General features: G+C 40.2%; 1 protein-coding gene across 1 annotated transcript in view; it reads right to left on the bottom strand.

Moving 5' to 3' along the window:
* Positions 1-15,542, bottom strand: part of LOC137378210 (disks large-associated protein 4-like) — a 241,043-nt gene that overhangs the window by 16,393 nt on the left and 209,108 nt on the right. Inside the window, exons 6-9 of the mRNA XM_068048408.1 lie at positions 12,235-12,605; positions 10,308-10,399; positions 6,210-6,631; positions 2,102-2,193 (exon numbers count right to left, since the gene is read on the bottom strand). Of these exons, the coding sequence (XP_067904509.1) occupies positions 2,102-2,193; positions 6,210-6,631; positions 10,308-10,399; positions 12,235-12,605 (977 nt within the window). The remainder of the gene's footprint in view (positions 1-2,101; positions 2,194-6,209; positions 6,632-10,307; positions 10,400-12,234; positions 12,606-15,542) is intronic.

The following is a 15,542-nucleotide window of genomic DNA, read 5'->3' as shown; positions in this document are numbered from 1 at the left end:
CCTCTCTTCTCACAATCCAAGGTCTCGAACACTCCTTCCAGGTGAAGCAGTGATTTACTTGTACTTCTTTCAATGAAGTATACTGCATTTGCTGCTCACAATGCGGTCGCCTTTACATTGGGGGGACCAAATGCAGATTGGGTGATTGCTTTGCGAACACCTCCGCTCAGTCCACAAGCATGAACCCGAGCTTCTGGTTGCTTGCCATTTTAATTCACCACCCTGCTCCCATGCTGACATTTCAGTCCTTGGCCTGCTGCAGTGTTCCAGTGAACCTCAACGCAAGTTCAAGGAACAGCACCTCATCTTCCGATTAGGCATTCGACAGCCTTCTGGACTCAACATGGAATTCAACAATTTCAGAGCATGATTGCTTTATTTTATTATATCTTTTAACCATGTGACTGTCTTAAACTTGTTCAGGTTTTTGTTTTTAGACAGAGCTGTTCATTATTCTGCCATTAACACTCTGTCTGGACTAATGCTTTGTCTTTTAATACAATTATTAGCACTCCCTTTGCCTTTATCCCATGACAGTTTTGTCATTTAATCTCTCCTGCCCTATCACACACCTTCCCTTTTGTTCTTCCTCCACCCCACCCCCCCCCCCCTCTCCTTTTCACATGCTCAAAGCCCATTACATTTCTAACCTTTGCCAATTCCGATGAAAGGTCACAGTCCTGAAACATTAACTCTGTTTCTCGCTCTCTCCACAGATGCTGCCAGACCTGAGTATTTCCAGCACTTTGCTTTTATCTCGACAATTCTCTGTTGAATATGGTGCTGAAAATAGGCTGGGAAGCTCGCCCTCTGCACCAATTATGTCTGCACACATACTGTAGGTTGTTCAGACTGAGCTCTGAACTAGTACTTTTCACGTTTCTCCTCTACCTCCCATTCTGCCATTGCTGAGCTCAACCTACCCAAGAGAACCATTTCTTGCTCCCTTGACTCCATTACCACTAAACCGCTGACCACCCAACTTCCTTTTTTGGCACCCATTCTAGCTGACATTGTAAATGGTTCCCTCTCCAAGTGCTGCCCTCTCCGTTACAAAATCCCCACTTAAAAAAAAATCTACTCTCAACCTCTGACCTTGCCAACTGTCTCAACTCCAACTACCCATTCTTCACCCAATCCCTTGTCTTTGCCAGTCCAAATTTGCAACTGTCTTTCCTGCAATGCCCTGTTTGAATCTCCAATTTTCAGTGAGATGAACGGGAGTGGGGTGGAGATATCATAAAATATGGAGAGAATTGGTTTTTCATGATCCATTCACCCAAACAAAAAAAAAAATCTGGGAATATGTAGTGTAAATTGGCAGAAGCCAACCAAATGATCCCTCAAAAGGGAATTCATGTAGTTGGAAGATGTTAATCTCTTAGATAGCCAAAGATCACTTGCGTTTTCCTCTTCACTGGATTATTTCATTTATGCATGGCCAGTAGAGGTTGCTAATTAAAAGAAAATATACAACTTTAGAAGCTGACCTGGTTTTAATACTACAAATGTTACTGTACTCCCCCCACATAGATCTACTGCCCTCAAGGTAGTGATTAGATTCAGCATGCTTCCAGAAGAGCTTGCCAAAATTTGCTACCTCATCCAAATGGCCACTTAACCTGCATGAGCCCAGATAACAATCAATAGATTGTTACGGTGATATCACGGTCAGGATCCCAATTCTGCCCTCACCCAAAAACTACCTGCACTTACTTTGCAGCATTTCACTGAATGAGAAGTAACAATGGGAATCTTTTTGATCTTTCCCTCCTTCTTACCCTTTACATAGTGACACAAAAAATCCCTTCCCTCCCCAACCCTCTGCTGAGATTAGTTAACGGGCACAGAACGAGATTTTCTTGCTCGGTATTTTATGGCTCAGTACCATGCTAGGTGGGAATTTACCTACTGAGTCATTGGGAAAGACTATAAAAAATATTTCTAAATCATTTGAAGTTTGACACTTACCGCTATTGCTATTCCACTCTGAATTAGGTACTGTAAATGACAAGTTATTTAGTATTCGATCCTTTGCTTTCCAATTAGAAAGCATGCTAATTACCATTAACTTGTTCATAAGTAAGAAAGATGTATATACCAGATTTTGCTCACAGAGACCATGGAACTGCTGTAATTTCTGAGACATCAAAAGCTGTGCACTTCCTACTGCACTCCGGATCTTTCCTAGGACTAAAGAAAAAAAAGATGAACATTTTCCATGTGCAGGGCTACCTACATTCTGAACTGTACTGAAATAAATTTTTCCTGGACAATGAATAAAGGATAAAATGAAAAATCTTCAGATCAAGAAATAAAACAAGCAAATCAAAAAGGGAAATGAAAATTATTTTGAGTTACAACGCTTTAGCAAAATGTAGCTCCCTCACTTGAAGTTTTCCACTTTGTTCCCTTCAACACCTGAAGGCCAGTCACCAAATTCTGCTGTTCTACCTACCTTCTATTCTACATAGTTTCCAGTTAGGTTCTTTTCAAATGTACATTAAAATACTAAACATCTTCCTGTCACTTCCTGCAATGTGTTAGAGGATGAGAACAGCTATGGAGTAGTTCCAGAAATACTCTTCATTCCTTCAGCCCTATGCTTAGACCTGAAGACATCACCTACTTCAAGGGTAGACACTGATCCAGGTTCCTTCTAGAGAAAGTGAACACAGTTGTAAATAATCTGAATCTGAGATTGCTTATTGGTATAGTATAATCGTGGTGAAAACAAACAGTAATACATCAGCACTGAAAGATAGTACTAGTACCATCCGCAAATTATTTTCTTGCCACTTGTGCACTTAAGATCAAATATATATAAATTTTTAAAACACCATCTAAACTAAAAACACTAGTATCAGCTAAGAAGAATATCTAAGTTTTTGCAGTGGAGATAAAATCTATCATGCAGTTGCCTAAGTATACTCATGTGATCTCTTTTCAAATCCACATTCTGGCCCTGTGGGCAGCAGGATTCCAGAACTGAGAAACACAAATTTAATTTACAGTGCAGGTACACAGTAGTGTTAATAATTTCGATCTTTACTATGAAAAAATATACTTTTTCACTGAATGCAACAAGGCAAACAAGTTAATTGGTGTATTTAATCTATTATACTACAATATATAGTAGAACATATTATACTGATGTGGATTAGGAAGTCTAACTCCCATATTTTCTTGTTACTATGCCACTATATCAGACTTACACAAGTGAATGTTGCATTAGAACATTTGGAAAAATCTAAAGGGATAAAGTTCCGACAGTAAAAAAGTTAACTATAATAATTTTACATTTGCAATGCTACATTTAATGAAAAATTTTAGTCACACCTGTCATTTATCTGATCAGCTGAAAGCAATTTGATGAAAAGGCAAAAATGGAGTTCAGTTCCACACAGTGAGAAGGCGTGTGAAATCACAGAACTCTTACAAACAGTAGTCTGTCGAGCAAGGGCAGAGATTCTCCAATTGGTGTTATTTTAACGCCACAGTAACTCATTTATTGCAAGTATTTAAATACACAGATTAGAAAATCCAGTCCATTAATTCACAAAAAGCATGTCCAAGAGCCAAGGTGATAGCATACGAGAATTTTACCCACCCCCCGCACCTCCTCCTCCTTTCCCAAAAGTGAATACTCCCTGCTGCAATACAGTTCCATAGACACTGGTCCGCCAGTACCTTACCCAAATGTTGCCAAGGAGCTAAGAGGAGTCAGGAACTTAAGGGAATTAATATTAGCAAAGAAAAACTGAGAGAAACTTAAGGGACTAAAAGCTGACAAATCCCCAGGATCTGGTGGCCTACATCCAAGGGCTCTAAAAGAGGTAGCTGCAGAGATAGTGGATGAATGGCCCCAGCGGATTGGAAGTTAGCAAATGTAACTCCACTATTCAAGAAAGGAGGGAGGGGGGAGAACAGGGAACTACAGGCAAGTTAGCATGACAGTCATTGGGAAAATGCTGGAATCTATTATTAAGGAAGTTTAATAATTCACTTAGAAAACCATAGGACGATCAAAGTCAACATGGTTTTACAAAAGGAAAAATCATACTTGACAAATTTATTAAAGTTTTTGAGGATGAAACTAGTAGATAAAGGGAAATCAGATGATGTAGTATACTAGGATTTCCAAAAGGCATTCGATCAGATGCCAAACAGGTTAATATACAAGATGAGGAGCTCATGGAGTTGGGGATAATATATTAGCATGGACGGAGGTTAATGAACAGGAAGCAGAGAATAGGGACAAATGGGGCATTTTCAAGTTGGCAGACTATAACTAGGGGAGTGCCAGAAGGATCAGTGTTTGGGGCCTCAGTTATTTACAATCTACATTCACGACAAAGAGACCAAGAGGAATATATCCAAGTTTACTGACAATACAAGGAGGACACAAAGGCCAAGAGATATCGACAGGTTAAGTGAGTGGGCAACAAAGGTGGCAGACTCAGTATAATGTAGGGAAGTGCAAGGTTATTCACTCTGGTAGTAAGAATAGAAAGGCAGAATTTTTTTTTTTTTAAAAAGGTCTGAAGCTTCTAAATGTTGATATTCAGAGACACTTGGGTGTACTCATGCAAGGAACACAGTTATCGTGCAGGTACAGCAAGCAATTAGGAAGGCAAATGGCATGTTGACCTTTATTGCAAGGGGACTGGAGTACAATAAATAAGTCTTGCTACAATTGTATAGGGCTTTGGTGAGGTCACACCTGGAGTACTGTGTGCAGTTTTGGTTTCCATTTCTAAGGAAGCATGGAGGCAGTACAGCGAAGGTTTACTAGATTGATTGCTGGGATGAGAGGGTTATTCTATGATGACAGGCTGAGTAAATTGGGCCTATACACTCTGGAGTTTAAAAGAATGAGAGGCGATCGCATTGAAACATACAAGATCTGAAGGGGCTCGACAGGGTAGACACAGAGATTGTTTCCCCGGCTGTACGGGGGTAAAATCTCAGGATAATGGGTCGATCATTTAGACAGAGATTAGATGAAACTTCTTCACTCAGAGGGTGCGAATCTTTGGAATTCTCTAACCCAGAGGTGTGGATGCTCCATCGTTGAGCATATTCAAGACTGAAATCGATAGATAAGGGATATGGGGAGCAGGCAGGAAAGTAGAGTTGAGCAGGTGGAAAATCAGCCAAGGGTCTGAATGGTCTAGTCCTGCTCCTATTTCGTATGTTCCCATATCCAAACCCGGTCAAGGAGTGTCATCAGACTTTTGGTTTACAGGGAGCATCACAGCTGAACTCATTCAATGCCCAATACTGGCAATTTGTTGGGTGTTGGGAGCAAATGGAGTTATTGATTAGCAGTAGGAATTCTCGTTCATGTTTCCCTGACTCACCCAGGGGTTGAGGTCAACTGTAGTGCTTCTAATGGTGCTGTCAATGAGATAAGCTAAATCTGTATAGATCAAACCTTAGACCTTCCTCATTTGTATCTGTAACTATGTAATAGGGAAGGCTGTCAAAGCATCAGGGAAATATTTTAATTACTTGAAACATACTGTAATGACAAAAATCAACCAAGCAGAACTCTATTCCACTTTTAAGAGACTTAAGTCCGGTGCATTAAACAGGATTTTTTTGTAAACTTTATGTTTAACTCTTATCAAATATAATTGGGCATGGTAGCTCACCAGATAAGTGGTTTGAGAGGAAGAAGGGGCAGCAATTGATGGAGCTACCAAAGTTCAATGTAGGGCATGACCTCACCTTCCCGCGTCTCATGTTCCTCCCTAGAACCCCAACGGCCCAGCACTGCATAACAGTTTAAAAAAAAAGTTAACTGAAGCATTTTGGTCTCATGCAATTATGAATAAAGGACCAAAATTCTGATTGTGAAACATGGTAACTGGATATTGTTTTAACAATTTTAAGCGCACTTTGATCAAAACACCCTTGGTTAGGAACTGTATCCACTCAGTCATACATAGTATAATTTCAAAACCATCTCTTCTCATCCTGCTGTTATTTAATACCTACTATTTAAATATATTCAAAGTTAATAAAAATCAGAAGTGAACTACGAAGACAGTTTTTAAAAACATTGGGAAACTTGGGCTATAAAATGGAGTTCGATGTCAAAACTGTACAAGCATTTATATTTAATCTTACAAAAACCAAGAACTTGAAGTGAATTCTAATAATGATGGGGTTGGAGGGGAAGTATTATTTTCCTATCAGTGTACCTTCTTCAGATAGGTTATTTTCTTTGGTTTCTTTCTCCATTTGATGACACCATCCTTCCATTCTTTCTTTCTCTGCTTGCAACAGTTTCAAGAACCAGTAGCCATCTCGACGACATGAAGTAGCATGCACTGGTTCAACAGGAAGATTGCTAGTAGATTCTAACCATGGCTCTGGTGGTGGTAAAGAGGATGGATCTAGAGCTGGATCTAAGTTATCTCCATAAGCAAAAGCTTTATTTTTTGTCTGGGAGCCTTTTGCACGTTGCCGTATAGCATGTTCAGGGTTTGATGCATTGTGAAGCCGAGTTGAATCCGAAAGCGGATTGCTTTTGTCCTGGGATCCAGCAGTAATAGAATTACTACATTCCTGTGTATCAGAATCAGTTTCTTGTTTTGACGTCATGCTGCTGGAGCGGCTTAAGCTGTAAGTAATGAGAATGTTTAGAATTATTTAGATCCTTATTTTAAGTCAGCCAACAGCAAAATGCAATGCAAGCTGATTTACAAGCAACCGCTGTTTGGCATGCAAACAGTCCTGTGTTGTAATTTCACCAGGCTGACACCTCATTTTTAGGTCAAGTAGGTTTTTCCCTCTTGTTGGTGCCCTCACCACCTGCTGCAGCTATGTCCTTTAGGACTCGGCCAACAGTGGTGCTACTGAGCTGCTCTTGGTGGTGGACATTGAAGTCCCCCATTCAGAGTACATTTTGTGCCCTTGCTACCCTCAGTGCTTCTTCCAATTGTTGTTCAAAATGGAGAACTGATTCATCAGCCAGGGGTGGGGGGAGGGGGGGGAAATGCGGGTGGTAGGTGGTAATCAGCAGGAGGTTTCCTTGCCCACGTTTGACCTGATGCCATAAGACATCATGGAGTCCGGAGTCAATGTTGAGGACTCCCAGGGAAACTCCCTCCCGACTGTATAACACTGTGCTGCCACCACTGGTGGGGTAGGACATACCCAGGGATGGCGATGGCAGTGTCTGGGACATTGTCTGCAAAGTATGATTCCGTGAGTATGACTGTCAGGCTGTTGCTTAACTAGTAACTAGTCTGTGGGACAGCTTTCCCAATTTTGGCACAAGCTCCCAGATGTTAGTAAGGAGGACTTTGCAGGGGCGACGGGGCTGGGTTTGCCATTGTCTTTTCCAGTGCCTAGGTCGAGGCCGGGTGGTCCGCTCAGTTTTACTGCTTCTCTTAGTTGTATCAAACTGCTAAAAAGTCTGAGTGGCTTGCTAGGCCATTTCAGAGGGCTGTTAAGAGTCAACCACATTGTTGTGGGTCTGGAGTCACATGAAGATCAGACCAAATAAGGATGGTTTCATAATCACCACTAGACTAGCTTTATTAATTGAATTCAAATTCCACCATCTGCCGTGGTGGGATTCGAACCCATGTCCCCAGAGCATTTGCCTGGGGATCTGGGTTACTAGCCTAGCAACATCATTACGCCACCGCCTCCCCATGCTCCTCAGGTTGCTGGACATCGATTATAGCAACGGCCCATTATCCCGATGAAAATGAAATAACTCCGTGTAGAAGTGACTGAATTAAGACCTTTCCGATCTACTGGTCACATAATGACTTAAGCATTCTGGTGCCCCCTTGATATTGCTAGGAATTATGGTGTAAAAATGCAGTCAAAAGTTTTCTTTTCACTCAATTAGATTAGAAAACACAATGGAATAAGACTGGCAGTTTAAAAGTTAGTCGTTTAATATTCCTCTCCAAAGTCCTTGAACATGTCACCTCCCAAATCCGTTCCCATCTTCCCTGAAACTCCATATTTGAACCCTCCAAACAGGTTTCCACCACTGCCACAGAACCGAAACAGCATTTACAGGATGTCATTTGCTGGTCACTTGATTTAACCGCGACAAAGGTAAACTTTTCCCCCTCATCCTTCTTGACCTGTCTGTGGCCTTTGATGCTGTTAACTCCACCATCCTTCTCCAACGCCTCTCCACTTTCGTCCAGCTGGGTGAGACTACTCTCAGCTGGTTCCATTCTTATCTATTCAGAGCTAGAGAATCACCTGCAATGGCTTCTCTTCCTGCCCCCGCGATGTTATCTCTGGTAACCCCTCCCATTTCTCATCTACATGCTGGCCCTCCATGAATATCATCTGAAAGCACAGTGTCAGGCAAACCCCCTCACCTGCCAAGACTGAGGCACACATGATTTCACCACATGAACATTAAAACATAAAATTGCAAGCCCCTGACTGGAAAGACATTTACATAGTAACCAACAGTGTTGGAACAATGGGGACCAGTCGTTGCTTCCCCAATACACAGAAGTGGTCAGACCAGTTTTGGTCACATGACTGACTGATGGAGGTTTTGAATTTGAACTTCCAACAGACGATTTGAACTCAAAGCCGTGTGCTCCCAGTTGGAACAGAACCTCCTCTCCAGTCCTACCTGCAACGCTTTCCCACGGAACTGAATCTTGTGAAAACATGTGAATCTCAGAGAGAAAAGTCTCCGATGTGAACAAGGTTTAAGAACACTAGACGACAAACAGCAAGACTACTTACAATCAAATGAGCTCGAAGCACAGTAAACAAGAAACTCTTCCGATATTGCCTCAAACCCCTCTCTACTAGATTTTCCTCTCCTCTTTTCTGTCTCTATTTGCATATGTGTATCACGTGTGCATGCTAGCGTGGGCGCGTCATATATCCGTAGGTATGTATTAAGAGTTTAATTTTCAGTTTCAAATAAATTTCATCTTTCTTCTTTAAACCTCAGAAAACCGGTGTGAATTGATTTCTTTGTCTTACAAGTGGAAAGCTGTGAACAAGGATTCACAAAGGGGGAGCTCAAAACACTGTTTAAAATTAAACCCTGTTACAATAAGACCAGGTGAAGATAGTAACAAACCCCTAGACACCTTTCTCACCTGGTCATAACAGTTAATTTTCACATGTATGCTGACGACACCCAGTTCTACCTCACCACCACCTCCTCCATTGTTGCTAAACTATCAGACTGCTTATCCAACATCCAGTACTGGTTGAGCAGAAATTTTCTCTAATTAAATATTGGGAAGACTGAAGCCATCGCTTTCGGTCCCTGCTCTGAACTTCGCTCCCTAGCCATTGACTTCAGCCCTCTTCCCGGCAACAGTCTCAGATTAAGCCAGTCGGTTTGCAACCTTGGTGTCACATTTGGTGTCCTCTGATGCTCTTGTGAAGCGCTTGGGGACGTTTTATTACATTAAAGACACTATATAAGCTGTTGTTGAAAACTGGCTGAAACTAGAAGGGGAGTGAGAAGGGTGCAGGTAATTATCCTGTAGTTTTCAGAATTTACTTATTGCCTCAGAAGCTTATCTAGATTTCATGGCAGGGCACACTTTCAGCAACCCACTGCCCACATGCCTATAATACTGTTGATCCTTTTGAAGATACCTATAATATTTATAAATTTACAGTTATGGAACAAGGAAGCGAATATTTACTGTGACCTTTTTCTATCAATCCTAATATCTGAGGGGCATGGACAGGGTGGATAGGGAGCAGCTGTTCCCCTTAGTTGAAGGGTCAGTTACTAGGGGTCACAAGTTTAAGGTGAGGGGCGGGAGGTTTAAGGGGGATTTAAGGAAGAACTTTTTTTTACCCAGAGGGTGGTGACAGTCTGGAATGCACTGCCTGGGAGGGTGCTAGAGGCCGGTTGCCTCACATCCTTTAAAAAGTACCTGGATGAGCACTTGGCACGTCATAACATTCAAGGCTATGGGCGAAGTGCTGGCAAATGGGATTAGGTAGACAGGTTAGGTGGCTTTAATGCATTGGTGCAGACTTGATGGGCCGAAGGGCCTCTTCTGCACTATTATTCTGTGATTCTGTGAATATAACATTACAATGAAAATCTCTATAAAGCAAGTTCACTATACCAGAAGTCAAAAGGGAAAGATCAGACAAGGTAAAATGCTTGCTCAGAAGAAAAACTACCTGGAAATATTCCATGTTGACAAGAGTGCAAGTAGAGGGGCCTGGGAGATGATTAATCAGCAAATGAGGTGGAGTGTGCAGAAATGGTGAAGTTTTAAAAAAGACATTAAATCTATTCATTTAGTTGAACTAATTTCACTCACTGCCACTCGTCTTCCACTTGTATTCCAATAGACTGGAACTTGTTGATAAGTTGAGAATCTTGTTCCTTAATTAAGTTCTGGGAACAGTCAACCTAAAAAGAAAGAAATCTCTACAAGTCAATGATAAAATTTGGTAATTGTCAATTCCATTATTTCCTGCAATTGTGTTCTAAATATAACGTAACTTGGTTTTAAATGAACCACAGTAAAATTGATCTTATAAACCATCTAAAACTTTTATATTAGGAAATTAATATATAATGGTGCTTCAGAAAAGTACTAAACTGATATAGCCAGCTATATACAGTTACTACCAATAGTCACTATTGATATAACTGGCAAGAAATGTTGCCAAATTTCCAGCATGAATTAATCTACTAACAGTCAAGAAGGCTACAGATATCTTTGTTTAAACATCTTTGTTTGCATGTCATAGAAAAATGGACTATGTCTTGTTAGAATGGAAGAATCTGCCCACTTTAAAATGCAGTTATCAACTGCAGACAATGCTGACTAAGAGTAGGATGACACAGTGACTGAAGGAACACCAACTCAACATTTATTGCACACAAGAGAAAGCACACTCCCAAACCTGCTTACTGGAGGCAAAGATTTGGAAAGCCAGACTGTCAGGGAAGACAAAATAAGTATTTGAACTGTCAAGGATGGACACATTTAATTGTTGGAGGAAAAACTGAACACAAAGCTGAAGACGTTTTCCCTGATGTAAAACAACAGTACAATTCCTGCTGACAGAAGACTTTTTTTTGAGGTACATAACCATTAAGTCTATACAGAGTCCAGGCAAAGATTTGGGATGGTAGGAAGAGGTCACTTGGACTGCTTGTCTTCTCTAAAGATGAAAGATGTTAAATAATGACCTATGTTTCCCACATTTGGGTGATTTTGTGGAACACAAATAAAAAGAATGCAAGATAGAACAGGAGTGCTAAAGGTAAGATTTGATAGACCTTTTATTCTTTGAAGTACAGCAAAAAAAATACATTTTGATACATTAGATAACTAGACAGTGAAAAGGGTCATATTTTACAAATGGCAAACAAACAGCATATATAAGTAGGCCTAAAAGAAAGAGTACAAATCCAAGGAGTTATGGAGGTGTTTATCAAATGTGTATAGGAAACCCTGCAAATACCAACATACTCTCAGGGACCCCCTTCCCTCTGCTAACATCTGAAAGGCAGTGACAGCTACCCAAAGGAATGTTGTCTTTTCAGAAAGCATTATTAATATGCATCAACAGAAATATGCCAATAAGTCATCAAAGTTACAGGATCAGATTCTGAGTTTATCAGGCAACAAAATCTGAACTAAAAGAGCACAAGGGAACAGAATCCCCAGTGCAGGACCATCCAGAAATGCAAGCCCAGGTGTAATTGAAGTTTTGAGTCAGACTGGAGTTATATTGCCCTTAGATAGGCTCAAACTTATGAGGAGATAGCTTTCTTCAAAAGGGTCTCGCACCGTAGGATTTTAACGTGCTTGGTAATTCCGCTGAGCTGTACTGCCATTTTTATGTTCACGCACAAAAACACTTAACACTGATGAAAAAGTGGCAATACTGCACTCAAAAACCTTGTTAACCAAATCCAAATAGGTCTGCAGAATTCCAAAAAGATACAGCTGTCGACCAAGAGTGCAGTGACAATATCACTTTGATGCCACTGCTGAAAACACTACTTTCCATTATTTGGTTCTCACCCATCAACAATTCGAAACCAAAATTTTAAGAGTTTAAGCAGGTTTTTCCAGATAAAATATCAAAGTTTTAACATTGCATTCAAATCTTCAAACTGGCACAAGACCTAAACCACAGTAGACGGTTTGAAAACTGGATAAGTCTGCAATTACTGAATTTTAATCCAGTACTGCAATTTTAACCTGCAAAATAACTGGCTGAAATTACCTGTATCCCTATAGAGGAGAGCTTTCTTTTTGGAGCAGGTTCCACCTTTGGGTCCTCGGTGATAAGTGGCCCCTTCTCAGTTGTCACTGTAGCATTTCGTTGTTGGTTTTGGTTGGCTAACTGTTCACGAACTGGAGCACTGATGCTTCCTGTTTTAATAGTATTCAGAGCCCTGGCACTATCCAAGCTATCCGAAGAATTGCTGAGACCAGACTGACTGTTTAGATCGCTCTTGTGGTCCTGATTGTCGAGGTATGTGTCTTGTGCTGATTCTGTGCTACTCTGGACTGTAACTGAAATAAATGGTTTAGATGTGGTTCGCGGTGGAACTGGTGGAGGAGTCTTCTTATAAGTCGTTATACACGATGACACTAGAAAGTGAAGGAAAAAAAGCTAATTTAACAACTTTATAATTGAACAGTATGACTACAAAAGTAATTTTTCCTTCTGGAGCATTTCACATTTGCTGACTAATTTCTACATTTGATATGGCTGCATATTTTGAATTATAGCGGAACAAAGTGCACAAAATCGGAAGTAACCTTGTCACATGGGTGGGCAAATCGGGACAGCAAAGATAGAGAGGGAACATTCTTTGATTGGTGGGATGCAAAAAGTGGAGACTCAGCATTTTGCCATATATATTGATTTGGATGAGAGTTGTAGATCCATTTTACAAATTACACCATGTTGTTAGGAGGTACATTAAGTTGTGTAAATGGGAGCAGGAAGTTACAAAGGACAACAGGGAAATTAAGTGAATAAGCAAAAGAGTGGCATGTGAAATTCAATGAGGTCATCCACTTTGGAGCAGAGAAAGACAATTTTTTTTAGTCTCAGCATTGGAGCAGTGAAGGAGCAAAGGAATTTATTTAAGTGTCCAGTTGCACAAATCACAGATAGTAGACATGTATAAAAATAATCAAAAAGGCTAATGCAATTTTGCTTTTGTCTAAAGATGGGGGGTGGAATTCTAAAGGGAGGAAGTGTTGCTTCAGTTTCAGACAGATTTGGTCAGGATCCCATCCAAAGTACTGTGTTCAGCTTTGTGTACCAAACTTCAGGAAACATTTGCCTTGGAGGGTGTAAAGTACAGATTCCGAGAATAATATCAAGACTAAAAGAACTTGAATTATGATAAAAACGCTGCATAAACTTGCTTGTATTCCCGTGAGTTTAGAAAGTTTAGGGGTGATTTAATGGAGGTATTTAAAATAATGAAGGGCTTTGATAGGAAAACTACAGAGTAAAAGTTTCCACTGGTCAGAAAATCCAGAACAAGGGCGAACAATCCTAATATTAGAGCTAGGCCATTTAAGAGTGAAATCAGGAAGCCCTTTTCCACAGAATGTAGTGGAAATCTGCAATTCAAATAAAGAAGAATGAAATTTAGAATAGAAATCACTTCATCTGCCAGGCAGTTATGACGTTTAAGGCATGTTTTATCATACTTATTTCATTTTTAAAAATGCATTTACCATATTAACTCACATACAGGCCATTGTTTTATCAAATATATTAATGCTATGGGTGCATATTCATATGCAAATTGATGCAAATTCATTACTACTACCTGCACCCCCAGGATGAAGGATCGCTTAACTTTAGAACACTCTCTTCATATACAGGCGGTCTATACGTAAATCAACATGGTACTTGCACAATGGGAAAATCCTACTGAAAGGGTTAGGTGAGAGATCTAAAGTATTGTAAACCAAGCAGCTAAACTAGTAACCTGCACAGCTGCAAACCACCACAAAGACAAAATAAAGTCAACTGCATTTATTTAATTACCAACAAAAACTAGTCACTGAAATAAGGTCACCACCAAATTTAAGGCACATTAGTTAGGGGACTGGTCCGAGTGGATCAGTGCAAGACCTTTGTGTTGCTTCACATATGGTTGACCAGGAGTAACAAAAAAAAAAATGGAGTTAATTACTTGGGTAATACCAGCACGTCAATATAGTGGAACTGCTCTATAACCATCATTAAAGGGACTGGCTGAACTGACTAAAATTAAATAGGTGGCTACTTTAATAGGGATCTTAGCCAAGAGAATAAGTTCAAAATGGTGCGTTTACATGCATATCCACAAGTATATCCATGTATAATATACAACACTAAGTCCAAGTGATTTTTGAAGTGTTCCAATCACACATTTTCATGGAACTAAAGGACCAAATGCCAGTTCCATTGTAGTTTTTAAATCTACACAAATAGCACCTGGATGCAATTTCCAAGGATACATGGCAAGATATTGCCATGTTTCCTCATTGCACAGCTTCGATGCAGGCTTCCTGCAGCTCCTCAAAGACAATCATTCTCTCCAGACTGAAAGCCAAAAGTTGATCCAGAGAATGGGCATAGAAATGGTTGCCTTCTTCCTAGGTCACTATAAAAGCTACTTCCAAAACACAGCTGGGAACAGCATGGCCTGAAAGTCAACTGACCAGACCCATCATTGCCAAACATGTAAACAAGGTTCATCATGTAAGCAAAGTTGGGATTCCAGACTGAAATGAACAGACTTGTCTGATCTGGAGTTCTGTCCATTCTTTTCTTGTGAATAACTGATGATAAAGTAGATAGAGAAACGGTTTCCTCTGGTGGGGAAATCCAGAACATGGGAAGAACCTTAAAACTGGAGCTAGGCCATTCAGTAATGAAATCAGGAAGTACTTTTTCACACCAAGTGTAGTAGAAATATGAAACTTTCAAGACTGCGATTGACATTTTATTCGGTAAGGTTATCAAGAAATAGGGATCACAATGGGCTGGCAGTGGGGGAAGGAGGAGTAGTTGAGATATGGAGCAGCCATGATCGAATTGAATGGCGGAATAGGCTCTTGGGATTGAAAAGCCCACTTCTGTTCCTAATTCAGTGGCCATAATTCAGAATGGCTCAAATGAGTAACAATATTCAATACAAAAGGTGAATGCGATATAGAGAACTAACTCCCACTTAATTTTATTAACTACTGGCCAGGATCACTAGTGGCAATGACATACAGCTAAGTGCAAGTACACATTTAACTATATGTTAACTACTTACACATTACATATCAATAATTCTTGAGCTATGTGCACACTTTTAGTCTGTAACAGCAAGACTGTCATCTTCTAGCAAGAATTTCTCTGGACTTAAATTGGATGGTGACAAAAATAGCAACAGTGATTTCATTTTGAATTTCTGACTGACAGTACAACCAGTAAAACGGAGAACAGTATCAGTTTGTAAAGAAAATAGATGCTGAACAAACATTTATGAAAAAAAACACAAAACAAGCTATTGGAGTAAGATGTTA

The sequence above is a fragment of the Heterodontus francisci genome, chromosome 16, assembly GCF_036365525.1.
Source record: "Heterodontus francisci isolate sHetFra1 chromosome 16, sHetFra1.hap1, whole genome shotgun sequence".
Classification (NCBI taxonomy): Eukaryota; Metazoa; Chordata; class Chondrichthyes; order Heterodontiformes; family Heterodontidae; genus Heterodontus; species Heterodontus francisci.
Note: the sequence above shows the minus strand (reverse complement) of the source record. Positions and strands in the feature narration are given on the sequence as shown.